The 26,849-nt window shown below is 48.2% G+C and overlaps 1 protein-coding gene and 1 long non-coding RNA gene across 7 annotated transcripts in view; one reads left to right on the top strand and one right to left on the bottom strand.

Moving 5' to 3' along the window:
• KIRREL3 (kirre like nephrin family adhesion molecule 3) overlaps window positions 1-26,849 on the bottom strand; it is a 385,643-nt gene that overhangs the window by 95,494 nt on the left and 263,300 nt on the right. For all 6 annotated transcript variants that reach the window (XM_072918286.1, XM_072918287.1, XM_030290681.4 and 3 more), the window contains 2 exons: window positions 16,503-16,652; window positions 11,974-12,123 (listed from right to left, as the gene is read on the bottom strand). In XM_072918286.1, the coding sequence (XP_072774387.1) occupies window positions 11,974-12,123; window positions 16,503-16,652 (300 nt within the window). The remainder of the gene's footprint in view (window positions 1-11,973; window positions 12,124-16,502; window positions 16,653-26,849) is intronic.
• On the top strand, window positions 2,748-6,082 carry LOC140680529 (uncharacterized). The gene is made up of 2 exons (XR_012051888.1): window positions 2,748-3,778; window positions 5,540-6,082. It is a non-coding gene; the product is annotated as an uncharacterized lncRNA (long non-coding RNA).

Raw genomic sequence — 26,849 nt, 5'->3', positions numbered from 1 at the left:
ACCTACCAGTTGGAATCAGATACGTACGGGGCAGCTGCTATCTGGGTTTTGTTGGGGAACCAAATGTGAGAGCTGTGATTTTTGTCTTCGTTAGCAATTAAATGGGATCTCATGAAAGACTCTTATTTTTCTATTGCAATTTTTTCATGCTGCCACTGATTTGAAAGTCACTTCTCACCCACTAGGAGAAATCTCTGCAGAATTTCCTAGCAACAACCTGAATAAGAAACAGCCACCTCGGGTACGAGGATGTTCCCGGGATGATCCGAACCCTCCGCAGGCTGTCCAGGAGGACGGGGAGAGAATCCACGGGGTCTTGGGGAGGAAAGTTCAGCTCCTCCATGGTTTATGACTCAGTGGAGATTACAGACACTTGTCTCCACAAGTGTGACTCTGCAGTGCTTCTGCTTGGCCGCTGCCCAGCCCCGGGAATGAGTGACAGCACCGAGCTCCTGGCTGCCCTCCTGTCGCAGCCGGAGCTGCAGTGAGCGCAGGGATCCATGACCCAAGGGCTCCTGTTCCTGCCTCACCCTGCTCCTTTTCCTGCTCTTTGAGGGAGGGATTTGAGTCTGAGGGATCTGAAGGATTGCACATGGAGGCTTTGGCACCACAGAAATGACCCCAGGCTGTGTGTGTTTCCATTGAGGCCATAAATGACTGGATTCCCCTTCTGCCCATAGGGCAAGCCAAGCAGGCAGCACTCTGAGAGCCCCTTCCCTGATTTTCCTCCCCTATTTGGTTGCTAAAGCCTGTCTTCCTTCCTGCACCTCCAGGAAAGCCACCCAGTGGGAGCTACTGACAGCTTCTCCCTGTGGAAATCATCTCCAGATGCATTATCCCAAATCCTGGGATGGTTTGGGTTGGAAGGGACCAGATCACCACATTCCACCCCCCTGCCATGGGAAGGGACACATTCCACCAGACCAGATTGCTTCAAACCCTGTCCAACCTGGCCTTAAGCCTTATGTTTGGGAGCAGGAGCCTGCTCTAAGATAAAAGTGCACTTTTCAGTACATTTTTTTTTATCCTTCCGATGCTCAATTGGCATTTCCCAAAGGGCAATGACTGATGCAGGGTCAGGCTACACTCACAAGGCAGTGAAGGGCATGTCCTGGCCCCAGAGACTTGTTCTGAGCCCCCAAGGAACCATCATCAACAGTATTTCATTTCCCCTTGTCATGACAACCAAGGGGATGGATTTGGAAATCTTGGATGTGTCACGAGTCTGAGCCCTGGCCTTTAAACCTCACTAACCTGCAAGCAGTGGCTTGCAAAGGTTTTGCAATATTTAGTTAATGGAACAAGGTTTTTCCTAGTTCTCTATTTTTTTTCCCATTTTTTCATTCTGCTTTCCCCAGCCTCTCAGGAACTGCAGCCTCCTGCTGCCCAGGGGAAATCTTCTGTTTAGCTACATTTTCCTTTCTCATTTCATGCTGTAATGGGGATTCATCATAGGTGTTAAATCCATAATTTGCCATGAATCCCTTGTCTCTCTCTGTGGAGGTCAGAGTTGAGTTTAAAGGGACCCAATACTGTGGCTTTGTAGCTGTCCCTGTGGGAGAGCACTGGTTTAATTCCCTGGAGTGGGAGAAGGCTGGAGAGTCCTGGGTGGATCATCCAGTGCCATATCCATGCTTTCCACCTCTCTTTGCTCACTGAAGGGAGCAAATTTGAGCACATTAGGCACCTTTAATGTAAAAAAAAAAGAGTAATAGCCCCTTCCAGAGGGTAATTTGTCCATCCTGGCATGTGAGAAATATCCTGAGGCAGGAGAGGTTATTCTGTTAATTACCAAGGGGACTGACAGGTCAGTCATTAAGACATGACTACCCAGTTGTACAGCCCAGCTGAAGCCAGAAGGAATGCCACAGCTCCAAACCCATCCCAGTGCTCCTGCAGGATGGGAGACTGGCATCCATCACACTGACAGGGGCACCACAGGCGAGTGGCACCGGGAACGCACCGTGATGGATGTGGAACAGAGACATTCCTTCCCCACGAGCTGGGAGTGCTGGGTGAGCTGGGGGCTGAGCTGGGGGCTGGGATGGGGGCTGGGATGGGGGCTGGGATGGGAACTGGGATGGGGGCGGGGATGGGGGCTGGGCTGGGGGCTGGGATGGGAGCTGGGCTGGGGGCTGGGATGGGAGCTGGGATGGGGACTGGGCTGGGGGCTGGGATGGGAGCTGGGATGGGAGCTGGGATGGGAGCTGGGATGGGAGCTGGGCTGGGGGCTGGGCTGGGGGCTGGGATGGGGTCTGGGATGGGGGCTGGGATGGGGGCTGGGATAGGAGCTGAGCTGGGAGCTGGGATGGGCAATCTGAACCATCCCATGGGTGACAGAGAAGCTCAGGCACAGTGGGTCAAGGCTGGACAACGCTTCACGGAGCAGGGAAATGCAAGACAAGCAAAAAAGGCTGGCCAAGCTCTTGGAACCAGGAAACAACATTCCTGCAGGCCGGGCACGGGCTGGGATCCCTCCAGGCAGCCTCTCCAGAGCGGCTCCTTGCTTTGGCGGCCGGTGCTGCCCTGCCCTGCCGAGCCGCCGGTTCATTTGTCACCGGGCGATCGATAGCCAAGCGGGGGCTGTCGCTCAGGTGATGTCGCGCTCCGAGAGGCTCGTTTCTCTCAGCCGGCTGACAGGGGAGAGGCGGTCAATACTCGTGTCAGGTCACTAACAACCCACCGAGCTCCCGGCGCTGCCGTCGGCATCGCAGCCGTGTGCGCAGCTGGGAGAGGCACACGAGGGGCGGCTGCGAGCGGAGATGCAGATGCGGAGGGGCACGGGCAGGATGCAGATGGGGAGCTGGTCTTGAGTGGCAAGAGGGAGAATCGTGAGTAGGAGTGAAAGCAAAGCGAGGTTTGCTCGTGCAGAATGTGAGGTGTCAGCGGTTCAACAGCGCATGAAGCAAAAGGATGCCCGCTGTCCACAGGCACCCCGGGGAGCTGGGGGCGCTGGGTGCAGCGGGTGTGATGTGGAGGGAGCTGCTGCAGATGCGGGAACTGCAGTGAGATGCAGAGGGGTCGTGCCCAGAGCAGGAGGGGGTGCGGGCACAGGAGTGAGTGATGAGCACAGCAGCACAGAGGGATCTTGGCATCAGCACCCCCACAACCATCATAGCCAGAGTAACCGGGGCCCAGGGCAGTGCCAGTGTAGTAGTAGGGACAGGCGAACGGAAGATCACGGGATGTGACGGAAAGAGAGACCCTTCCCCCTTCTCCCTGCTCCACGTTATCTATTAACCCCAAAGCATGTGACCACACCTAACCCAGTAGTTTTCCACTCCTGACTAACCCTAGAGACCCCACAACCCCCCTCTGACACAGCAAAGACCCCCAAGACTATTTAAACCCATGAGATGAGATAATAAAGGCTTTCGACCGTCCACCATACTGGTGTCAGCATCTTTGTCGTTAGCCCGAGTGGTCCGGACAGGCCGGGCCGCCGTGCTGCTCCTTCGAACCGGGTCGCCCGTTGTCTTTTATAAAGGCAACAGCCAGAGCCAGCAGAAGAGGCTGGGAAGACACAAAGGGATGACTAAAAATCAGGAAGGTTTTTTTATCAGCCCTCTGTGCTTTGCATCCATCAGGTCAGCCCAGCCCAGCAGACTGCAGAGAGAAGGCAAATGCTTCGTGTTTGATAAAAACACGGGTCAGGACCACGATGCCCTCCCTGCATCGAGACAAGGAATCACAGATTGGTGCAGGAACACGAGCATTAATCATTTCTATCTGTGTCTCTTCCTATTTACTCTGAGGTACTTCAGTCTTCAGTGTGCAGGTGAGGCTCTGAGGGCTCAGGGAAGGGAAGCTTTGATGGGAGACGCAGCATGAGTCAACCCCAGGGCATTAAGAGAATACAAAGTTTGTAAGAGCTGTGTGAACCCATCTGGAGCGGGGCTTGAGGGAGCAGAGGCAGCATCTGCTTAGTGCTGCCCTGCTGAACTTCCCCCAGTGTGAGTGAAGAGCAGCCCCTGCTCAAAGCCCTGTCCTGTGGGGAGGGACATGGCTCTGGCAGAGGGGCACAGAGGAGGCCACGGAGCTGCTCCAGGGCTGGAGCACCTCTGCTCTGGAGCCAGGCTGGGAGAGCAGAAGGCTCCAGGGAGACCTCAGAGTCCCTTCCAGGGCCCAAAGGGCCTCCAGGAGAGCTGGAGAAAGAATTGTTCCCTGTGAGGGTGGGGAGGTCCTGGCACAGGGTTCCCAGAGCAGCTGTGGCTGCCCCTGGATCCTTGGGGGTGTCCAAGATCAGGCTAGAGGGGGCTTGGAGCAGCCTGGGATAGTGGGAGAGCAAGGAAGCAGAGCTAAAGGACTTTTAATATCCCTTCCCAGCCAAAGCATTCCATGGTTCTATTATATTTATAATTTTTAATGTCTGTAAGGCAAAACAACCCCCTTCCTTAGCCTTCCTCTCCCCATGTTTGTATGACTGCTGTTGTTACTCCACTGCTACGACCCTGGCAGAGCCTGAGGTGGGTGGCTCTGTCCCATGGAGAGCTTCATCCTGGCAGCCACCACCAGCCCAGATGTACTGACTGGGCATGAAAAGATGTCATCTTGCCTGTCTTCTTCAAAGTAAGGAGAACAGAGCTCATGCAGATGCTGCCTTCCCTTATCCTTCTCCTCACAGACAGGGTGCAAACCCTTCCAAAATGGGGGAAGCAGCACTTCCCAACACCCAAGTGAAATGCTGCAGTAAGGTAGAAAAATTATAAAAGAAAGGCCTCACAAACTCAGGCCTGCTCTGTTAAATAGATGGCTGGCATTGTCAAGCTAGCATTTTGCAAGTTCCCATGTGAAAGCAATCCTGGTGTGAGCAGTTTGTTAACTTAACAATCTATTTCTGGGTGAAAACCAACTGGCACCTGCATAAACATTAAATCTATCCCATGAAAACCAGTGAAGAAAATATGTAAACAATTGAAGAGAGATTTGATAGACAAGTAAAATACATTTTACTAACCAATAAAGTAATTGGTAAGAAAGCTACTGACCAATTGGAGTCACACACGAGGTCTGTAAAACTGTATAAATACAAGTTACGTGGTGCCGTGGGTTGGCACTGGTGCAGTGCCAGTCACCCATGAAAATATTCAAATCTGACCACTGATTGGTTTGCCTATAACTTCCCAAGAAAACTCCCTGTCAACCCACAACATGTGGATAAAGTAGGGGCTTTTTCCACCACGAAGAAAAAGGAGTCTTGTGTGATTTATTCCAAGAGTGAAACTCAGCTAGGGAGATCTCAAGACCCAGTTTTTTAGCCCACAGTCCCTCTCTGTGATCTGTTTTCCAGCTCTAGGCTGCTCAAGGCAGTGACTGCCTTTCACCTCTGAGCCCCTGGGTTTGCCTGGAATGGTCAATCCCATGGAGATTCCCACCCCAGAGCCACACAGGGACGTGAGCAAGGAAACCCGGCCAGCCTCTGCTATCAAAAGGAGCTGGCTCAGAAAGCTGTAAACTTAAGCTGCTCAGACATGACATCAAATATTTAGGTTATTTGGGATTTGCGCTCGATTGTTTGATGTTTCTGTTTCATTCCCAGTAGAGCCACTTGCTGTTTTGCCACTGAAAATATTCCCAGCAGAAAATGCAGCTTTGTGAAGACCCAAAGTTGTTCAAGGAGAAGAGACTGTCTGGAAGAAAATGATCACATTTTCATCACTTGTGTTTTTTTTTTTTTTTTTTGTTTTGTTTTTTTTTTTTGTTCTGAATTGACATCCCGGCTCTACATGCTCTGAATTTTGCATTCAGAGAATTGAATTCTATTAAAAAGTGTGGAAAAAGGGTTCCAAGCTGAACTGTTTCTGGATTTGAAAAATCACCTCCTCACATTTTCTTCTTGCAGCTCAGCATTACAAACAAATGTTGAGAAAGGGCCTTTACCCAGGACATAACCTCTTTATTTCGTGATCAAACTCCACTGAAGTGCTTGAAAGCTGGGAAATGCAGATGTCTCAAGCAGCCAAGCATCGTTTTGGTAATGGAAATGCTTACTCTGCTCTACAGGGGAGGATGGGAAAGACTTGGCAAGAAAGAGGATTGGAATAAAATGAAAAATAAAATAAAAAGAGGAAGATGGCTGTGATTGGATGTGGATGCACTTGACACCCCAGCGACCCTCCTCCTGTCCCTACCTTGTGCCATTGTAAGAGAGACAGGAGCTCTCACTTCAAATTAACTTAATCTGTAGAGTTAAATAATTCATGTTGATTTAAGAAAGCTTTATTCCTAATGGGACACACGTGAAGACAGAGTTAATATTAGAAGAGGCCGTAGAGGGGAGGAGGGAGAGAATTAGACTATAAAAGGTGAAGGTACAAGTTAATTGCCTATCAATTATTCACCTTAAGTCTCTGGAAGTAGCTCCCCTGCCTCCCTCCTCACACCCTCATATTGCCTTTTCCTGCTTGTGGCCAATTTCTCACTGGCACCTCTGGGACTAGCCTTTTCTCTGTGCCAAGAAAGTGCTGCCTGGGAGCTTCCTGGGACAGCCTGAGGTATGTGGCTCGTGATGCCTCAGGTTTAGCTTTTCTATTTTTCAGATTCTGTGCTGCTTTAGTGTGTGGGTCTGGGCTTCAGATTAGGGGATGGCGAGCTCTGCACAGAGCAGGGAGACAAAACAATTCCTGCTCCAGCTGGGACCAAGGACAAATGATCCAAATCTCTGCCCCAAGAGCAGGAACAACATGGGCTGGAGAGAGAAAAACAAGCAGGATGGGACTGCCTGGGCTAAAGCTGGAATTGGACAATGAACTCCAAGGTGCAAATGCAGCAGAATTTATAAAAGTGAGAGACCCCATGATCGGTTGTGCTTTTTGTGACCATTTTGGTTCACCTTGGGTGTAGCCCTGGCTGGGCTCTTGTGCTGCCCAAGGTGGATCTCTTGAGGCCTCCTAAGAAATCCCTACTTTATTCTTTAGCTCTGTCCAGTCTCTGTTCTAGGGCAGCCTTCACAAGGCATCACCGGGCTGGAGGTGCCCCAACTCCTGCTGGGGAGAGCAGACCAGGACAGCCTTGGCATGCTCCTGCCAAGGTGCCATGAAGGGAGGAACCATCCAGTTTCCCAACACCTTCTGCTTCATTGTCCTGGTTGCTCCATCCTCTGGGCATGGTGGGTCCTGCCAGCCCTGGTCACCGCAGGCTGAGGTGTCACCACAGGTTGAGGTGTCACTGCATGCAGGGGAATCGGGACGCCTGGACAACTAACCAATATGATTAAACAGAAGCCCTTTGGTGTTTACATTATGCTCTTATTTATACATTCTAACCCTACTGCACATGTGTGGGATTCCTTAAAATCAGAGGGTTTTGGGCACGTTGCAAAAGGCAGGCCTCAGAGACAGCAGGATGGTGATTAGAGCTAAGCAGTAGCTATAAGATTTGTCAGCAGAAAAATTATATAAGTAGAAAGAAAGGATAAATAGAACAATACTCTGTGTATTAATGCTTAGGTAGAATAACTCCCTAAGTTGCAGAAAAGTATATCTGGTGAGATATTAGGAAGTTCTAAGCTTAATAATGGAGCTCTGTGCATTGTATCTTGAGGCTTACAAGCAAGTATTGTATTCAAAATAAGCCAGCATTGTTTTAACCAAAGGTACTGTATTTATAGTGATTGGATAGAGCTACTGTCAATATGCTTTTGCTTTGTGTGATTGGTCAAAAAGCTTATAAAGTAAGTTGTAACATTAAGTTCTTGGTCTGTTGCCTGGGATGTGAGCTGCTGGCATCTTCCCATTGTCATAACCATGTAATGAGACTGATGCTAAAAAATAAACAGCTCGAGACGCGTTCCACAGCATTCCCGTCCTGTTCATGACTTGTACATAGCCCCCGACATCTCTTGCTTGGTGCCTCTAGCTTGTCCACGTGTTTTGCACTTATTTCTCAGTATGTGATTGGTTACAATCCAGGTGCTTCACCACCCTCCTTCATCTAGTTCTTGTGCTTTTGAAATTCTGTTTCTCAGCTTCTTCTTTCTTAATTTAGCACAACTTATGTCTTAGTAACCTTCACGAATTCCAGAGGGCTCTGGTAAGAATAACTACAAATGGCTTGGCTGGTGCACAGTGTGGCCTAAGTGGTTCAGATACACTGCTACAACCACAGGCCAGGGTGTCACTGCAGGCCCAGGTGTCACCACAAACCAAGGTGTCACCTCAGGCCAAGGGTCACCACAGGCCCAGATGTCACCACAGGCCCAGGTGTCACTGCAAACTGAGGTGTCACCGCAGGCAGAGATGTCACTGTGCCACGGCCATGTCGGCACCGCGAGCCAGGGTTCCTCTCTCCCTCCCAGGGAAACCAAAGCTCTCTTCAAAGTTTCTCCTCGCTTGGCTGCCTCCGAGATCTGGGAACTCAGCACTAATTAACGTGTCTGCAAATCCCACCTCGGCTGCCGGGGCCTCAAATTCCTTCACGGTCCCGCGAGTGCAGAAGGATCCACGAGCGAGCCCTCTGGCTCCTGAAGCTACACGGCTGGCAGATGCATATTTTAACAACACACATCTGTTGGCAATATAATCTCTTGTATTTGCCCTCCCTGCTCCGAGCTTTGATGGAAGACTGGAGGGAACTCTCCAGTGGTTACAGCCAAAGTGTTTGCTTTGCAATTTCGCTCGATTGCTGCCTGATTTTATTTTTAAATTTCTCCAAGTCCTAATCAGGCTCTTACTTTATTTAATTAATACCCTGGCTTAGTTAAATAGATCATAAATTAAGCAGCCGTGCCATTAGAGATGTACCAGGTAGCATATATCCCTCCAGTGGCTTCCCAGAGCCTGCCTGGCTTGGGCTGCCCTGCCAAACTGCCTTGACATCCTTTGCTTGCAGAAAATCTGGATGCCTCCATATGTCCTAAGTCCCATCCCATCAGATTTATCAACCTTCCCTGCTTGGGGCAGATATCCTGAGGAGATTGGGCAGTGATTTCTGCCTCACAGAGTTTGGGCAATGGTAGGAGGGAAGGTGAGGGAGACCTGGAGAAGGGGAATCCTCCAGCTTTGGGATGCATTAACAACATTTCTGAGCAATATTTGTCCCTGGAACTCCACAAAGAAAAGATTTTCCCTGATGCTGATGACAGTAATAGGCTCGTCTGTTTGAGTGTTTGGACTTCCAAGGCTACGGAATGATCCGTTCCACTACATTTAACCATGTAGATTTGAAAACAATGTGACAAAACCTTAAATATTTAATTAAAAATATGGTGTAGCTCTGCATCTGAGCAGGGAAGTAGGAGGCATCAGCCCCATAAAGCTGTTGTCAGACATGAATGACAGCAGTTGGAGCCTGAATCTGGAGGCATTAAGGGATTTCTTGATACCAAGGAAGTGGAAAATCTGGCAAGGACAGACAGGGCAGCACCAACCCATACAAAAAAACAGGCAGGGTTATTTTTCCAGAGACAAAGCTGGGGGTGATAGGGTGGGATAGAGTTCTCCAGAACTGCCTCTAACACCCAGCTGGCTGAAGAGCCCTTGAGTCACTGAGAAACCAGCTGCATGGTTTGCACCCAGCTCCAGGGATGCCTCAGGGATCCTCTCCTGGCCAGGGGAAGTCTGCAGCCTCAGTGAAGCTGGGCAGACTGGGATGAAGGAATCTCCCTGTGAGCGGCTCAGACAGCTTGGCACATCCCTTCCCAAGCCAGGGAGATGAAATCTGGGAGATCCAGCTCCCTCCAGACACAGCTGCTTAACTCACACCTACAGTAGGCTCACACACTGCATGCTAAGAGCAGACATGTCTGCACAGCTGGTGGTGCTGCACATCTGGAAGCACCAGAAACGTCTCTCCCCCTTCACAGACATGTGTTACCCCCCTGTCATGCAGTGAGCTCAGCCTGACAGGCTGCACATTGTCCCCAGCTGTCAGAAACACGGGGGTTTAAGGCTTCTACTCTTCACGTGCCACTTCTGTCCCCTCAGAGGACAGAACTGTGTGGCTAAAACACAGAGCACAGATCCCACAGCAGCCCCTGCCCTCGCTGCCAGCACAGGGCACCCCATCCCAAAGGTGCAGTGTGAGCTGCTGGTCACCAAGTCCCTGCAGAGGCAGGATCATCACTCCTACCTCTCCAACCAGCCTGAAAAGTCATAGAATCACACAATTTCCTGAGCTGGAAGGGACCCACAGGATCATCCAGTCCATCCCCAGGCCCTGCACAGACACCCCAACAATCCCACCCTGTGCATCCCTGAGAGCATTGTGCAAATGCTCCTGGAGCTCTGGCAGCCTCGGGGCTGTGACAACATTCCCCCCCTCAGAACATCTGCATAAATATCTCTAAAGTTAAAGATGAGCTACCACTTAGTTCCAAACCCGCACTGGCTCATCGATTTGGCATAAATTGAACACACTGTAACTTTAATTTTCTTAAAAGGAAAACAGTCTGCAAATATAAGCTGCTCAACATCTTAGGTAAATGTACCAATTAGCAACTACCATGTATATCCACATAAACATTAACTACCATCTATTCAACACATTCCATAACCCCAAAGATAATAACGATTTCCTTTTGATCCATAAAAACATCTCTCTGCTCAATCAACGCTTCGCAGCAGCTCTGACGTACGCCCTGGGACTAAATTAGTTTTGAAATCTTTAGCTCTAATTAAATAACATTATTTCTTTTGTCTGGCTCCCGCAATCTATTCTGCTTTCACAACAGGAGGAGGGAGCCCAGGCGAAGGAGGGGTTGTCGGTGAGCAAGAAAACGTTCCTCTCTCCCATTCATTTCCAGGATTATTTCATGTATGGCTATGTGTCAGAGCTCTGAGCTGCTGCCAAGGGTTGATTGAGAAGAAGGAGGAATCAAAGGAAAATCATCATTATCGTCAGGGTCAGGGAAGGAAGGGATGGCAGCTGTGAAAGTTTGGGAGTAGGGAACATTGTAGGGTTGTGGAGGGAGGAAAACAAATGCAGGGGAAATTGCAAACCAGGAATTTGAACTAATTTTCGTAGTGCAGACTCTAGTGAGGTGCATCTTCAACCACAGCTGGTACCTTAATTCACTTATTTTGGCTGCTTAAAACTAATCAGTGTTGATCTGACTAAAAGCACAGAAATTCTTGATTTGGATATTTTTAAAATGTGATTTTTTTTTCTCTAACTAACCAGGAATAAAAACAACAAGGAAAAAAGAAATCCAATCTTCAATTTAAACAAACTTAAATATGCAAATGGTTTCACTTTGCGGGTTGAATAATCAGGATGAATCTGGGAGCAGCAATACAGACTGGGTTTTGTCCAAGCTGTTCATGAAAAATACCATTTTCATTAAATTCTCTGAAGCCACGTCCATGCCGGGAAGCCTCGCTGACGTGCCTGCCTTTTCCCAGCACTCCTGTGGCGAGAGCCTCCCTCCTGCTCTGCCAGATGGCCAACAAAGCCCTCCAGCTCTGCCAGTGCTCCCCACCCACCTCCCACAAAAAAAAGGTCCTCTACATGATTTTGGGAGCCACTTCCAGTTTGCAATCCCAGGCAATATCCTCCTGTGCTGCTCATGGGAAAGATGAATTACTGAGAAACGCAGGGTGATAAAATATTAGTATGTATATAGCTCAAAAATACTGCATAATAGGAAACCAGTATTTCCTCAGAGGGTGGAGTTGTCCCGGTCCTGTAGGCAGGGTAACACATAAGTGATGACACTGGCACTCTTCATATCCTTAAATTTATGGACAGACTCTCTTGAATTGGGGCATAAATCCTTAAAGCTGAAGTGCCAAACACTTGGTGGCTGTGTTACTCCTAGAACTGTCATGCTCCACCCCAGAGCTGCTTCACTCCCTGAGCAGCTTCCTTTGATCCTGTTCTCAGAATTAAGCTGCTCCCCCACTGCTCTCACCATGGATTCATTCTCAGCCCTCTTGATCCAGCAGCAAAACATTTTGTTTTGCTACTCAGTGTGACCATGAAGGCACTGAAACCCCAAGAACACGCTGAGGGTGTGAGTGAGGAGCCGGGACTCACCGAGGACAGTCAGCCGGGCAGGTCGGGATCGGATGGCGGCTTGGATGGCCTGGCACTCGTACACGGCGTCATCCTGGAGGTCAGCCCGCAGGATTTTCAGGTGGTGCTGACCTGACAGATGGTCTCCTACGACCAGATAGCGTGGGTAACCTGCCGGAGGCAAAGCACAGGTCAGGGGGATGCTGGTGTAGGCACAGTTTGTGGTGGTTGGAGTGGGGCTGTGGCCCAGCCTCATCCCAGCGGGTGCAGCTGGGAGAAGCAGTGAGCAGCACTGACAGCAATGAGCCTGCAGTGCCCAGGTGTGCTGAACAGGGGCACACAGGTGTGAGGCATGGACATGAGGGCTGGAACAGGCTGGGTTAAAGGACAGGAAGGGCAGATGCTTGAAGCCTTCTGAAGTGGTGTGGTGTTACTCTCTATGGTTGAAGCTTTCTGAAATGGTGTGATGATACTCTATGTATTGTGGCTGTCTTAACTGCAACATACGCTGCAACAAACTGGAGCCACGAGCTCAGGAGTGAGGAAAGCAGAGCTTAAGTCCAGAGCCCCATCACCCCACAGCAGTTCCCAGGATCCAGGCAGCTTCCTCCCCTCCTTGGCAGCCAGCCCAGAGAGAGAGAGAAAGAACCTGCCAAATCCAGGAAAGACACTGCATGTTTTGCTCTACAGGTTCAAAAAAGAAGTGCTGATGAAGGAGCATTAACTGAAACCCCAAGGAATCATAGGTTCATAGAATGTTAAGTGTTGGAAGGTTTGGTTTTGACCTTAAAGATCATTGGGACCCAAATCCCCCTGCCATGGGTAGGGACACCTTCCACTAGATCAGGTTGTTCAAAGCCTTCTCCAACCTGGCTTTGAACCCTTCCAGGGCTGGGGCATTCACAACCTCCCTGGGTGATAAAAAGGGTGAGCCCTTCCACCAGGAAACCCACCACCTCCTGCTCCTCTGCGAGCTGTCATGGAACATCCTCAGCTCCTGAAGTCAGCTGAGGTGACACCCTGGAAAACAACCATGATTAGCTCTGTGTAAAGCTCGGGCAGGGGTCTGGGGGCACCAGCAGCCCTGGTCAGCCTGGCTGGACACACAGGATGGACACACGATGGAAAGGTGCCACCCCCGTGTCCTCCTGTGCCCAACGCCCTGTGTAACACAGCGCTGGCACACATTTGTGCTTCTGTTGTTTCTCGAGTTATCAACAGCAGGATTTGCTCTCCTGAACCGCGAGAAGTACAAATGATGGGTTTGTTTGGATTGTGCTAATTAGACACTGGCTGAGCTGGTATCACGCGAGCTGGCAGCTCCTGTGGCTTCCAGCAGCCTCAGCTCTGTTAATTGTGGAAGTCATTCACATCAGCTCCCTACTTCACTGCGGCTCTTGTTACTCAGTCGTGTTGCAAGGTCTTGCATGGGAAGCTCCTCTAATAGATGCAAAAATTGTGGCTCAGAGCTTTGAAAAACAGGCGAAGACGGGGCTGCTTACTCGGGTACAGCTGTAAATGAGCAATTATGTGTATTAATAAAAAAATAGAGGGAAAGAAGAAGCAGGCACTGCACTTTAGGGAAAAGCAGGGTCCCTGGAGAGCAAAAAGCATGGAGCCTCCCCTGGTTTCTCAGTGCTGCTTCTTGCCTTGGGGAAAACTCTCCCAGGTCACCAGGAGCTGAGCGGTGTCACACATGTACAAACTCTGCAGAGCCTGGGGGACCCTGCAGCTCCTGAAGGGCTCCATGTCCTCCCAGGCAGTTTCCAGCAAACTCTCTTCTTATTCACGTGAAATAGTTCAGTTCCAGATTAGTGTTTTCCAGGGAAATATGCAAAATAAACTGTTAACTTTGCCAGTATTGCACCCTCTTCAGCAGCTGCAATTAACCCTCAATCACAGTGTGGATGTGGCATTCAGGAATGAGAGTTCTGAGCAATTTGGTCACCAAAGGATAATTTGCCAAACCCAAAGCTCGAGGAAGCCACAAACATTGTCCAAAGGAAGCAGAGACTTGTGGGTCCCTTCAAATTCGGGGTATTCTATGGTTCTTTACATTTTTGAGAATATTAAAACAGGCACTTCCAACATTTATAAAACATTTCATCCCACATTTTGGAAAGGTGACATTAGTTTCCAAGGAAATCAAACCAGGCCTTTCCAAAGGGTCAGGCAACATCTGTGGGAGCCGACAGTTTTGTTTCAGTGAAAGAGATTTTGGTTTATTCCAAGCATCTGGAATAAACCCCCCCAAAATTGTATATATAAATTTATATTTATATATATATTTATATATAAATATAATATTTATTATTATGTATTATTATATTATGGTATAATAATTTTAAATAGTACATTATTTATATTATTTTAACAATATTTATAATAATTATTTATAAAATATGTATTTATATTTATATATAATTTTATATAAATTTTTAATATATAATTTTTTGGGATAAATGTATAGATTTATATAAACATTTATAAACCAAGCACCTGGAATAAACCAAAAATCTGGGTGGACTGGAAGGTGTTGGAGTTGAAATGAAAATATTATTCCCCAAATAAACGTTGGGCAAGGAGAGCTCCTGCTTTCCTTGTTCATGGAGGCTGGTCGTGGTTTTTTTTGTTTTTTTTTTTTTGTTTTTTTTTTTCCTAAGGTTGGGATTAAATGTGTGAGATGGTATTTTTTGTTTGGATTTAGATTTATTATTTTTTAATTATATTACAGTTTTAGAAATTGTGTTTTACAGTATTTTATTTTAATAATTAAAAAAAAACCTTTTATAAGGTTTTCAGGGACAAATAGTTTAATTAAGAAACGACACTTAAATTATTTTTATTTTTAACTTAATAAATAATTATTTATTACTTTATTTTATTTTTATTAAGAGTTATAATTTATAATTATAAATTTACATTTTTTCATTTTAATTTTTATTTGTTATTGTTATCTTTATTTATTTTATTTACTGTTATTATTTTATTTATATTTATTTTTTATTTTAAATTTATTTTATTTCTATTTAAATTTTTATTTCCTTATATAATATTATTTAAACTTATGAAGAAGATGGTGAAGATGAAGGATTAGTTTTTGTTTTAAAACTTTTCTTTTGCTATATCTGTATAAAAACTATATATATAATATATATGTATTATATAATATATAATACATATATCTTATATATAATATATCTTATGTATTATATATTTATTATATATAAATATTCTATATTCTATATGATATAAAATATTATCTATAAATAATATGTGTTTATTATATTGTATATTATATAATATATACTTATGTGTATTTTTATATATATAAAAATTTATTTTACATATATAAAATTATATCTATATAATATTTTAAAATTTAAATTTTTGTGGCTTTTATCGCATGATATACACTTTTATTTAAACTATACACTCATAATTTTCACATTATTATTTTGTTTTGGAAGGTTTTTTTTAACATTTTTAGGTTAAATGTAGTGTTTTCTTGAGGGTTTGCCAGTACAGAAAGTTTAAAATTTTTAGCAACTACTGTTCTCACAGGTGGTGTCCTGACTTACTTTTTAGAAGGGTTTTTTTATGTTTTTTGGTTCAATTTAGTGTTTTCTTGAGGGGTTAGTGTTTGCCAGAACAGTTTAAAATTCTTAGTACCTAGTTTTGAGACAGAGTGAAAATTTAACAGGGTAGAAATCCATTTAGATTTAAGTGAAGCGTGCCACTTTAAGCTTGCTAAATATGCTGTTTAGTCTAGTTAATATACAGCCCTAGCAAAACTACCCCAGCTAAGGAAAAAAATTGCAAATTTACACACTGAAAGATAAGAAATAAGAAAGATTCCTCAGACCTTAAAACAGACAGGGCAGAGTGACCTAAGATTTCTTTCTGTACTTTCTGACAAAAACTGAGTACAAGTGTAACTAGCTGTAAGTGTAATGTGAAATCAGCAAAATAAATATGCCTTAACCTGTTATGAAATTCTATGCCTATAGAAATTAATAAGGATAATAAAATTCTCAAATTCTCAAATTTCAAATTCTCAAAATCGCAAATAATTCTCAAAAGCACGCATGTCCATTAAAAGGCCATGAGTCCCAGCATGCGTCCACAGCAATATAAATAAAAATACCTGTGGGTCTCAGATTTAGTCAAAGAAAGAAACTGAGAATTTCTAGCCAGGCAGAAGGCTGGGAAAGAGTTGGAAAAGAATGTAAATAATTCTTTATCTCTCTTGTTATTCACACTGTTTATAGTTAAGCTCTATCACTGTGTGTCAAGCACTGTGCACCAATGCTGTGAGTTGTTTTCACTTCAGGACTAATGGAGTTGGTTCTCACTAAGCTCTGTATAAAAGAGCGGGGTATTTTGAATAAATTGGAGTTTTACTCTCAGCATCCTTCTGGTCAGAGTCTCTTCATTCCCGTCCTGCCTCGACAGCGACACATACCCATTCCCTACAAATCTTTATTAAAATTGTAAAGTTTAATTTTTCATCCACGTTTCAGTTTCTCCCAGGTGCTGATCCGACTTACTTGAGAGGTCCCGTCCGACCCCGAGGGCCAGCCCGTCCTTGATCCAGAGCACGATGCCATTGTACTCGGGGATGGCGCAGAGCAGCGTCACCGGCTGCCCCGCGATCACCACCTGGTCCTGGGGCTGCTGCGTGAACGAGGACGCCTGGCCTGCACCGGGAACAAGAGAGGAACAGGACGCTGTCAGCTCCCCTGTGGTCTCCTGTTACATTGCGCTCAGGCCACTTTTCCCCATTCCCCGGGACCCCTGTGACTCTGCTCAGATAAGCCTGGACCCCTCCTTCCTGCCAAGAAGCCCTCCCTGTCCAAAGCCTGGATAAACCCCTGACATTTCCTGTTTGCTCTCTTTGCCCCGCTCTCCCCATGGACATCACAGAATAAAGAGAGCTGAACAACTACATCGGGGTAAGAGCCTCTTTTGGAAATCTTTGCCATCTCCTATGTTCCTCCCCTCAAAGCCTCGGATCTCTGGGCTAGCCTGATAATTTAGGGGCTGAGAGGAGGGAAATGTCAGTCTCCAAGACCATGCAGTTCCTTGTGATGCAACAGTCCAGAATGCTCCTGGCACAGCACAAATGGGAGACTGAGCTCTGCAGCTCTTAATTATGTGTTTGCTTAATTATGTGATTGCCCCATAGAATGATAGAATGGATTGGAAGGGACCTTAAAGCTCATCCCATTCACAGGGAAGAATTCTTTCCCATTATCCCATCAACCCTGCCCTCCAGCAGCGGGAAGCCATTCCCCCTTGTCCCAAGTCCCTCTCCAGCTCTCCTGGAGCCCCTTTAGGCACTGGGGGCTCTGAGCTCTCCCTGGATCCTCCTCCAGGTGAGCACCCCCATCTCTCCCAGCCTGGCTCCAGCCCTGGAGCATCTCTGTGGTCTCCTCTGGACTCATTCCACAAGCTCCACATATTCCCTGTGCTGAGGACCCAGAGGTGGACACAGCACTTTGTGACAGACAAATATTTGCAATAGTTTTGCTCCCTGGGGGGGAAAAAAGCTCCAACCAAGAGGTACCAGCATTTCCTGTAACTGTTTTATTCCAAATTGTGGTGGTAGTCTTTCAGCCACAATGATCACAGACAGAGAAGCAGCAGGATGTTCAGCAGCAGCAATATTTTATATTACACATAATAAAAGAGGATGTTGATCCTCTGCTTCTGAGCCTTGCTCCCACCTCGTGTGCTCTCTGAAATCAGGATGTGCAAGGAAACAACCTGCTATAAAACATGGAGGGAAGCAACCAACTGCTGCTGTTCTGCTCCCTCCCCAGGTGTAACCTCCTGGCGTTTGCTGGGAGCTTCCCACACATCTGGAGGGGAGGGGAAGGCCCAGCTCTGGCTCAGCGCCGCCTTTGTCCAAAGCTGCATTGTCAAACTCCCAAATCTCTCTCCTCACCCTTCCCTACCTGCAATGCTGCAATGACAAATCTCAGCCCTGGGTCATCTCCTGCCTTGGTGGGACATCTCACACCTCAGGTGTGACATGGCACTTCTCATTTTCCGTGGGAAGCACTCCAGTCACTGTAACCTCTTCCACAGCAGAGTTTACTCAGCATTAAGTTTTATTTTCACTCTCCCTCGGCTTTGCCACGGTTGAAAATTATTCAGAGAATCACAGAATCCCAGAATGGGTTTGTGCTGGGGGGGATCTTAGAGACCATCTCATTCCACCCCCTGCCATGGGCAGGGAGGGACACCTTCCACTATCCCAGAGTGCTTCAAGCCCCACCCAACCTGGCCTTGGGCACTTCCAGGGATTCAGAGGATTACAGGGATTCAAAGTGTTAAATCCTGCTGTTTTTAAAATTTTTTTTTGCTTTCCATAATGAGTGCATGGGACAACCCCAAAATCCCTCTACAGATCCACAGTCTGAAGCTGGAAGGTCCTAAATGTGGGGCCATTTCAGGTAAATGTGCAGATATCTGGGCTCCTGTGAGTACAGTGTTTTGTGTGGGTTGGTTGTAGAGCATCTCAATTGCTCAGCCCCCACTTAGTCTTGCTCTGATTCTGGATTCAGGAGATGATCTGGGAAAGAGAGGTGTTGGGGGAAAGGCAGAACCACTGGACTGCCCCTCACCGAGTTACCTGTGGGGTTTGTAAGACCAAGAGCCTCTCTGGGTAGGAATTATGGCCCTGCATCAGGCAGGAGTTTGGAGCCTGTGCCCTCCACTGAGTGTCTGTTCAGTCCATGGAAGGGGACTGGGCTGGAGGAAAAAATCCTCTTTAAAACCAATTTGTCAGAGCGGGACAGTCTCCATGTGATCCACCCCAAATCAATTCAATCCTAATTTACACCGACTCCATTTAATCATTGACTGATGATTAATCCAGAACCAAGGTTAAGTGTGACACAAGTTCTTGCATCTGAACTTGTTTCCAGATGAGCTGCAGGGCCTTTCCTCCAGGGCAAGGCTCCGAAGCTCCATCATTTTCCAGCTCACGCTGTTGAACCAACGTGTGCCCCCACATGAGTGCTTATATTTCAATTTAATTTATTACAGCTTCAGTTTGCTCTTAGCCACCTAAAGGAGCACAGGGAAAAGCAGAGCTGTCCTTTCAAACTTCCAGATGCTTAACATTACACAAAGGTAAAAAACCCAGCTGAAATTTTTGCAGATCTCCAGGAGCAACTTGGGCACCTTATTCCCAAGTATTTCAGAGATCCCAGGTTTCTCAGCACCCATATATCTCCAAGGAACTCTGATTTTCACTCCAGATACTCCAAAAGATCACAATGGTGGCTCTTGGTGTGGTGCTGCCTGCACAACAGGGCAGGTTAATTCCAGAGGGGATTCCCGTTTTTCCTGCTGGGAGGCACTCCTGGTGGCCTCTGACACAAACCCTTGTGAGTTAAGATTTGAATATTTGATTTCAAAGGGAATACGAGTCAGCTCTGTATTTTTTCTTTTTGGATTCATAAAGGAGAATCACTCCTAGGATAACAGGGGAAAGTGGGATCAGAGAGAAAACTCAGAAAGCAGAAAAAGTGGGTGTTTTGCTTTGTTGTTTTGTTGTTTTATTTTAATATATACTTTCCACCCACTAACTGGGTTTTCACAGCTCACTCTGTAATCCTGACAATTCTCAAGGCAGAGCCGGGCGAGCAGGGACAGCGCAGGAAGGCAGCAATAACCCAAAAAGATTTGTTGTATCAGTGAGAATTATCAGGTTGTCAGCTGGGAGCTGCACGAGCCCTAATGAGAATGCAGAGGCACAAAGTGGTGTCTGTGCCCTCTGTAAATGCCCATTAAGCACAGGCCTCATTTCGTAATTGCTGCTGGAAATGAAGCTCTTTTTATGTTTTATTTTTCCTTTTTCTCTTATTTCTTGATGTGTTTTAAAGACGAGATGATGGCCATGGAAAATCAGAGCAGAAACATGGCATATGTCTCCTGTATTTTCCTTCCCTGTATTTGTTCAGTGTGAAGAATTGTCACTTAAAGCCATTTTTTATTCATCCAAGGCTCCATTTCAGCTACAAACAGCTCAGACTTAGTCACAGCAGAGGAAAGATGGGTGTAAGGACCTTAAGAGCATTACCTGGCCCAGTCCCTGCTCCACAGCAGGATCATCTCTCCCTAAATCTCAGATAAAAAAAGAAGAAAAAAGTACTGAAGATAGAGCTCAACTCACTTTCAAATCAGCTTAAAGTCTGATTACTGGGTTTAACTGGGTTTGGAAGATCAGAGGCCTGTCCACGTTACAGCTTATGTCTTAATGTCAAAGGAACAAGTAATTTGCAGAAAGTTTTAAGGGAGATAAGATACTTGACAGAAAATAACTGAAAATGGGGAGATTGGGAGCGGGTGATTTACAAATGCAGGCTGAGCGTTTTCAGCTACAAGAAAATGGGCTGAAAGATGTCAGTTGGGTATTTTCCCAGGAATGTTTAAAATGGAATTACAAAATGATTCTTTAGTTTCAAAGCAGGAGATTTGACTCCAACCTGTTGGGCAAGCAGGAGCTTCCCAGCTTCTCCCCTTCCACTATACAGAGTTTCAGCAAAAAATACTGCTTAATCCAAATCTCTGCAGGGTAGGAGCTCGTCAAAGAGTCATGGAATTGTTTGGGTTGGAAGGGAACTTAAAAGCTCATCCAGTTCCACCCCCTGCCATGGGCAGGGACACCTCCCACTGTCCCAAGAGTGCTCTGAGCCCCGTCCAGCCTGGCCTTGGGCACTGCCAGGGATCCAGGGGCAGCCACAGCTGCTCTGGGCACCCTGTGCCAGGGCCTGCCCACCCTCACAGGGAACAATTCCCAATTCCCAATATCCCATCCATCCCTGCCCTCTGGCAGTGGGAGCCATTTCCTGTGTCCTGTCCCTCCATCCCTTGTCCCCAGTCCCTCTCCAGCTCTCCTGGAGCCCCTTCAGGCCCTGGAAGGGGCTCTGAGCTCTCCCTGGAGCTTCTCCTCTCCAGGTGAGCACCCCCAGCTCTCCCAGCCTGGCTCAGAGCTGAGGGGCTCCAGCCCTGGTGCATCTCTTTGGGCTGCTCTGGATTTGCTCCAGCAGCTCCAGCTCCGGCCTGTGCTGAGAACCCAGAGGCAGATACAGCTCACCACCACATGAGCCCAACTGCATCCAGGCATGGCACCCTCACCACCCATCTCCTTGTCACCTCCTGCTGCACAAAGCATCCCCAAATCTGGATTTGGGAAGTGCTGCTTAGCACAGCAGAGATACGACAACATGCCCATGCTCCCAACCCAAGTGCAGCGCTATTTAATTCCCACATCCCATCTTCCCTCAAGTTTAAAGACTTGGAATATTTTCAGAGAAACGACTCAGTTGATGCTTGGCTCCCTGGGAACGTCACAGGGAGTCACTGGGCACTGACTCTGCCCCTGAGAGTGTCCATGTCAGGATCTGCTCACCCAGCACAGAGTGAGCAGAAGCAAAGCTCAGGGCTCTGAATTCATTGTTGATTTTTTTGGTTTTGTTTTAAAAGGAAACAGGTATGGAAATGAGATGCTCATGATGCCACTTGGCCAGGGTCCAGCACAAGCCCAGTGTCCCACCCGCACTCTGGAGCTGCCCTGCAGCTGGAAGTGCATTGTCACCACTGGTCACCTGCTGTGACCAGAGGAGCTCTTGATCCCAGAGCCTTCCCATCTCCTCCTGCTTTGCCCCTTTCCCTGAGGAGCTGCCAGGCACCAGCAGGACCCCCTTGCTGACCCCCAAGCTCCTGCCTTCCTCAAGGAGTCTCTCTCATGGGGGGCACTTCTGCAGCCACCGAAATCCCGCAGGGCAGGAACAAAAGGGGACAATAAAGGGACCACGGTGAAGAGCAAGCAGGCAAGAACACTAACCCTGCCTTCAAAAACCCCAGGCAGGATCTTTGTGAAGTCACAAGTGTACCGTAAAAGCTAAAGGAAGAAAAAAAGAGGGAAAAAGAGAGAACCACTTTAGAACTCTTTATATTTCCTTAATGGATTTTGTACCTGTGGCTCCTGTTTCTCAGTGTGTCTCTGTAATGTTGCCTTGTTCTTTCAAACAAAGGCTGAGAGTCTTCTCTGTTTGTGACTTCCAAGAGAAATAACACTGCCAGTGCCAGGGCATTGCTTTTCAGATGTCTCAACGCCCACGGATGGTGAGAAGCCCCAAAAATCTTGTTTAACAACCCAGAAAACAGAGGAAGACACCTACGCAATGACATTGCCATGGTCTGTGCTGCAGCAGGACCTTGAAGCCCCTTCCATCGCTGAAGCCAGAGTCTGTGACAGGCTTTTAAAGCTCTCTGAAGACTGAAATCTGTTTGCATGAGCTCCTGGCTGAATTATTTCAGCTTGCAGCCTCCTGTGCCCAAACCAGCAACCGGGAGCAGCAGAAAGTTAAATTTTCATTACCCAAGAGGAGTGAGTATTGTAGTAGGAAGCGAGGGACTCACTGAGGGAACAATGACTCATTAGAAATGGAGACATTGTGGCTGCTTTTATGTAAGTGAAGCTTTGAATGTCCATTGTGCTCTGAAAAGAATTAGTCCTTTTTGTTGAGGAGAGCACAGAAGTGGAGAAGGAGGACTATGAGCTCCTTGTCAAAATATTACTGCTCTGAAATGAAAGGCCTGGTGATTAGGAGTGGTGGGACATTCTCCTTGTCCCTCAGTGGGAAGAGCTGATCCTTCCCTCAGCTTGGAGCTGTCAGGACAAGTGGTAGGAGGATGATCAAGGGGCTGCTGTGAGACATCCTAATCCTACACAACATCCCAGGAGGGGCTGTCTTCAGACCAAGCAGATCCCACCCGATGGAAATCAGGGCATTTCAACCCAGGGGCTGAAATTACACCTGAATTCAGGAAAATAGCCCAGCTTGGGGCTGGTTTCTCATGGCACAACACCTGGGGATGGAGCTGTCTCTTGGCCATGGAGAGGGCTGGGAAGAGATGGCTCCATGCCCACACATTCCCAGCAGAGCAGGGCCTGGCTCTGCAGCACCCCACGCAGCTCCTGCTGTGGCCCTGTGACAAACAGGCTGGTTCTCAGCGCTCCTTTGGGTCCCTCCCTGGAGCCAAGGACACCCAGCTCCCTGCACAGCGCCCATCGTGCTCCAGAGCACGCGCCCGCATTGATTTTCAGATGAGTGGGAAGAGCAAGCAGACAAAAGCTTTACATTATTTACAAAGCTCTCTGGAATTGTCAGTCCTGGGGAAGCACAGGGAAGAGCTGTGCAGAGCTGCTCATTACCTGCCTGCAGCCCAATTCCTTCCCTGGTGGGACACAGCACCCAGACCTGCAGAGCTGGAGCCCAAGGCCTGGCCGGGTACAGAGCACAGGAAAGAGGGAGCCAGGGGCAAGCTTGTTCCCAGGGGCAAGGATTTCTCCAGACAAGGACAGAGATGAGCTTTTCTTACACCATCAGAGGAGCAAACAGCTGTGGCTGCCCAGACAGGAGCAGAGGGATGGCACCAGTGATGCTGTCCCCAGTGAGGAGATGTGGAGCAGCTTCCCCACGGGACAGCCCCTTGCTGGTGATGGCCACAGCCATGCCAGACACTTCCTTGGGTTTCATGGCACAAATAAGAGAGGTAGCTTGAGTTCAGCCCTTGCATAAGATTTCCATTTTTAAAAATTTGGCTTCCTTGGGGAGAAAATAAAATCAAATCCATTTGAACAAAAATGTCAGTTTGGTCTTTTTTAGAGAGACTAAGTCTAGCTCATGTGGCTCAGTGCTGAATTATTCAACTTGAAAGAAAGCAAAGCACAACACGTCAGCCAAGGGATGACTCAGGTGTATGGCGTGGTGCTGGTCACTGACCAGCTGTGTGACCTGGCAGAGGTGTCCCTGCTCCAAGAGGGAAGCAGGAGCTGAGTTTGTGCCTTGCTCACCCACAAAAACACAGGGAGATGAGACTTTCCCTGGAAGCACAGCCTGGGGCTCCCTGTCGATTCCAGCCGCCTGTGCAGCTCCCAGGTGAAGGGGTGGGATGCACTGAGGTGAAACCAAAGCCAAAGAGAGGTCCAGGAAAAGCAATGAAAAGTAGGGCAATGATCTGGGGAAGGGGCTGGAGCACCAGCACAGGCTGAGGGAGGCTGGAGGAAAGCAGGCTCAGGGGCACCTTCTCCCTCTCCACAACTCCCTGACTGGAGGGGGCAGCCAGGTGGGGGTCAGACTCTGCTCCCAGGGAACAAGGGACACACAGGAGGAAATGGCTTCAAGTCACAGTAGGGAAGGTTTAAGTTGGATATTTAGGAAAATGTTCTTCACAGAAAGGTTGCAAAACATTGAAAGGGGCTGTCAGGGCAGTGGTGGGGTCCCTGTCCCTAGGGTAGATTGTGGGATTAGTGATGAAGATGTTGGAGGTGCTGGGTTGAGGGTTGGACTTGCTGATCTTAAGTCTTTTTCAAACTAAATTATCTTGTCCTAATGCCAGCTGCCAGAGCAGGGTTTAAGGTGCAAAGCCAGTGCTCTGCTCTCCTGCCTGGCCTCTGGGAATGTGCTGTCTCCTGACCAGCTCTCAGCAAGCCCACGTGCTGAGCTGAGCTCATCCCGCAGTGATGTCAGATATTTTCCAGGCACTGCTTTGAGAGGAGCCATCAACATCCCACTGTGTCCACTAAGTAGCTTCAAACAGGAAACAGGGAAAATTTGAGTAAGATATTAAACCTTTCAGAGATCTTTTTGTCTATTAGTCACAGAGGCAAGAGATCTGAACTATCGAGTGTTCTGCTGGCTTTGATACCCACATGAAATCCCAGCACTGCTTTCAAAGTCACTGTGAGGAGTTTGATCAGCCATGCAGAAAGGGCTGAAATGTCATCGGCTGCGCTGTTATTAGCTGCCAATTGGGAAAGGTGTAAGAGTATCTTTACCGTGGGATATTTATTAGCAAACTCTTCCCAGCAGCAGCCTGGAGAATTACCTCTGGTGAGATTAAATGCCTGCTCTGGGAGCTGCACTGATAGGAAACAAACTGATGTACTGCATTGAGGCACCAAAAAGCTGCATTCAAGTGACCTCACAGACTGGATCACACTGAATATTCCAACTGCATGCATGGATCCAGGCTCTGTGCCTGACTCCAGGCTCCATGGATGGCTCCAGGCTCCATGGATGGCTCCAGGCTCCATGGATGGCTCCAGGCTCCGTGGATGGTTCCTGGCTCTGTGGATGGCTCTTGGCTTCGTGGATGGCTCCAGGCTCTGTGGATGGCTCCAGGCTCCATGGATGGCTCCAAGCTCTGTAGATGTCTCCAGGGTCCATGGATGGCTCCTGGTTCCATGGATGATCCCAAGCTCCATGGATGATTCCAAGCTCCATGGATGATTCCAAGCTCCATGGATAGTTCCTGGCTCAATGGATGGCTCCAGGCTCCATGGATGGCTCCAAGCTCCATGGATGGCTCCTGGTTCCATGGATGACTTCAAGCTCCATGGATGGCTCCAAGCTCCACGGATGGCTCCAGGCTCCCTGGAGGACTCCTGGTTCCATGGATGACTCCAAGCTCCATGGATGACTCCAAGCTCCGTGGATGTCTCCAGGGTCCATGGATGGCTCCAGGCTCCATGGATGGCTCCAGGCTCCGTGGATGGCTCCAGGCTCTGTGGATGGCTCCATGCTCCTTGGATGGCTCCTGGTTCCATGGATGACTCCAAGCTCCATGGATGACTCCAAGCTCCGTGAATGACTCCAAGCTCCGTGGATGTCTCCAGGGTCCATGGATGGCTCCAAGCTCCGTGGATGTCTCCAGGGTCCATGGATGGCTTCAGGCTCCATGGATGGCTCCAGGCTCTGTGCCTGGCTCCAGGCTCTGTGGATGGCTCCAAGCTCCATGGATGGCTCCAGGCTCCATGGATGGCTCCAGGCTGCTCTGCTCTCCCAGCCTCTCCTGCTGCCCCGATAGCATCGAGCTCTGAGCAGGCAGCATTATCTCCTATTAGACAAGCTGCCAGAGCTGGGATGTGTGCTTTGGGGCACTCAGGACTTTTGCAGGGTTGCAGGTAGAGGCAGCAAGCTGGATTAGGCGGTGTTTTACCCAGGGCCAGCACAGGAGGAGGGAGGAAGCAGGTGAGGTGTTGCAGGGGGGCTGCAGAGGAGCTGAAGGGTCAGCCAGAGGCAAAGCTGGCGGTGTCACTAAAGCTGTGGCGGAGAGGAGGGATGTGAGAGCTTCCCCCCACCCTGGGCTGGGGCCAGCACCTCATTCCAGAGCCTGGCCTGCCGTGGCTCCCTCTCCAAGGGGCAGCTGTAAGCTCTGAGCCTCTGCCAAGGCTGCTCAAGGCACAGGGTGATGCCTGTCCTTGCTGGGAACAAGGACAGTGGCACCAGCAGCTGTTCCAGAGGAAACCCTGGGCAGGCGCTGAGCACCAATCCCTCATGGAGACAAGAGCAGAGGGGAATAGATTTCCTCTCATTGATCCACCTGCAGGCCTGGCTCCACTGCACACTGCCAATGACTCCAAGAATTATTTTGTTACCGGTGCTCCTGAGGAGGCTGTGGCACAGTAAGAAATCACCATTTGTTCTCCTGTCAAGGTGCAGTGTCCTGGCACAGCTCCTCAGGCCAGCTGATGGGCTGAGGTGGGGAGAACAGAGCAGGGGGTGCTCCTGCTCTGGTAATTCCAGCCAAGCAGCTCTTCCTGTGGCAACTCCAGCTGCTTTTTGGGTGATAACTCTTTGTAGCTCAGAAAGGAGGTGGCAGGTCCCCAGCTGCAGGAGTTTACACAGACACTCCTGGAACCTAAAACCTCCCATTTGAATCCACAGAGAAGAAAAAGGAACTTTTCCTTCTAAAAACAACAATGGATGTGCAAAACAGTGGGCAGCAGCCTGCCTGCACCAGGTGTCCCAGATAAAATCCTTAAGGATTTTATCCCTTGTGATCTTCTGAAATCTCTCAGGTGATCCCCT

Source organism: Taeniopygia guttata, chromosome 24, assembly GCF_048771995.1.
Source record: "Taeniopygia guttata chromosome 24, bTaeGut7.mat, whole genome shotgun sequence".
NCBI classification, from domain to species: domain Eukaryota; kingdom Metazoa; phylum Chordata; class Aves; order Passeriformes; family Estrildidae; genus Taeniopygia; species Taeniopygia guttata.
The sequence above is the reverse complement of the archived record's forward strand: the minus strand, read 5'-3'. Positions and strand labels throughout refer to the sequence as shown.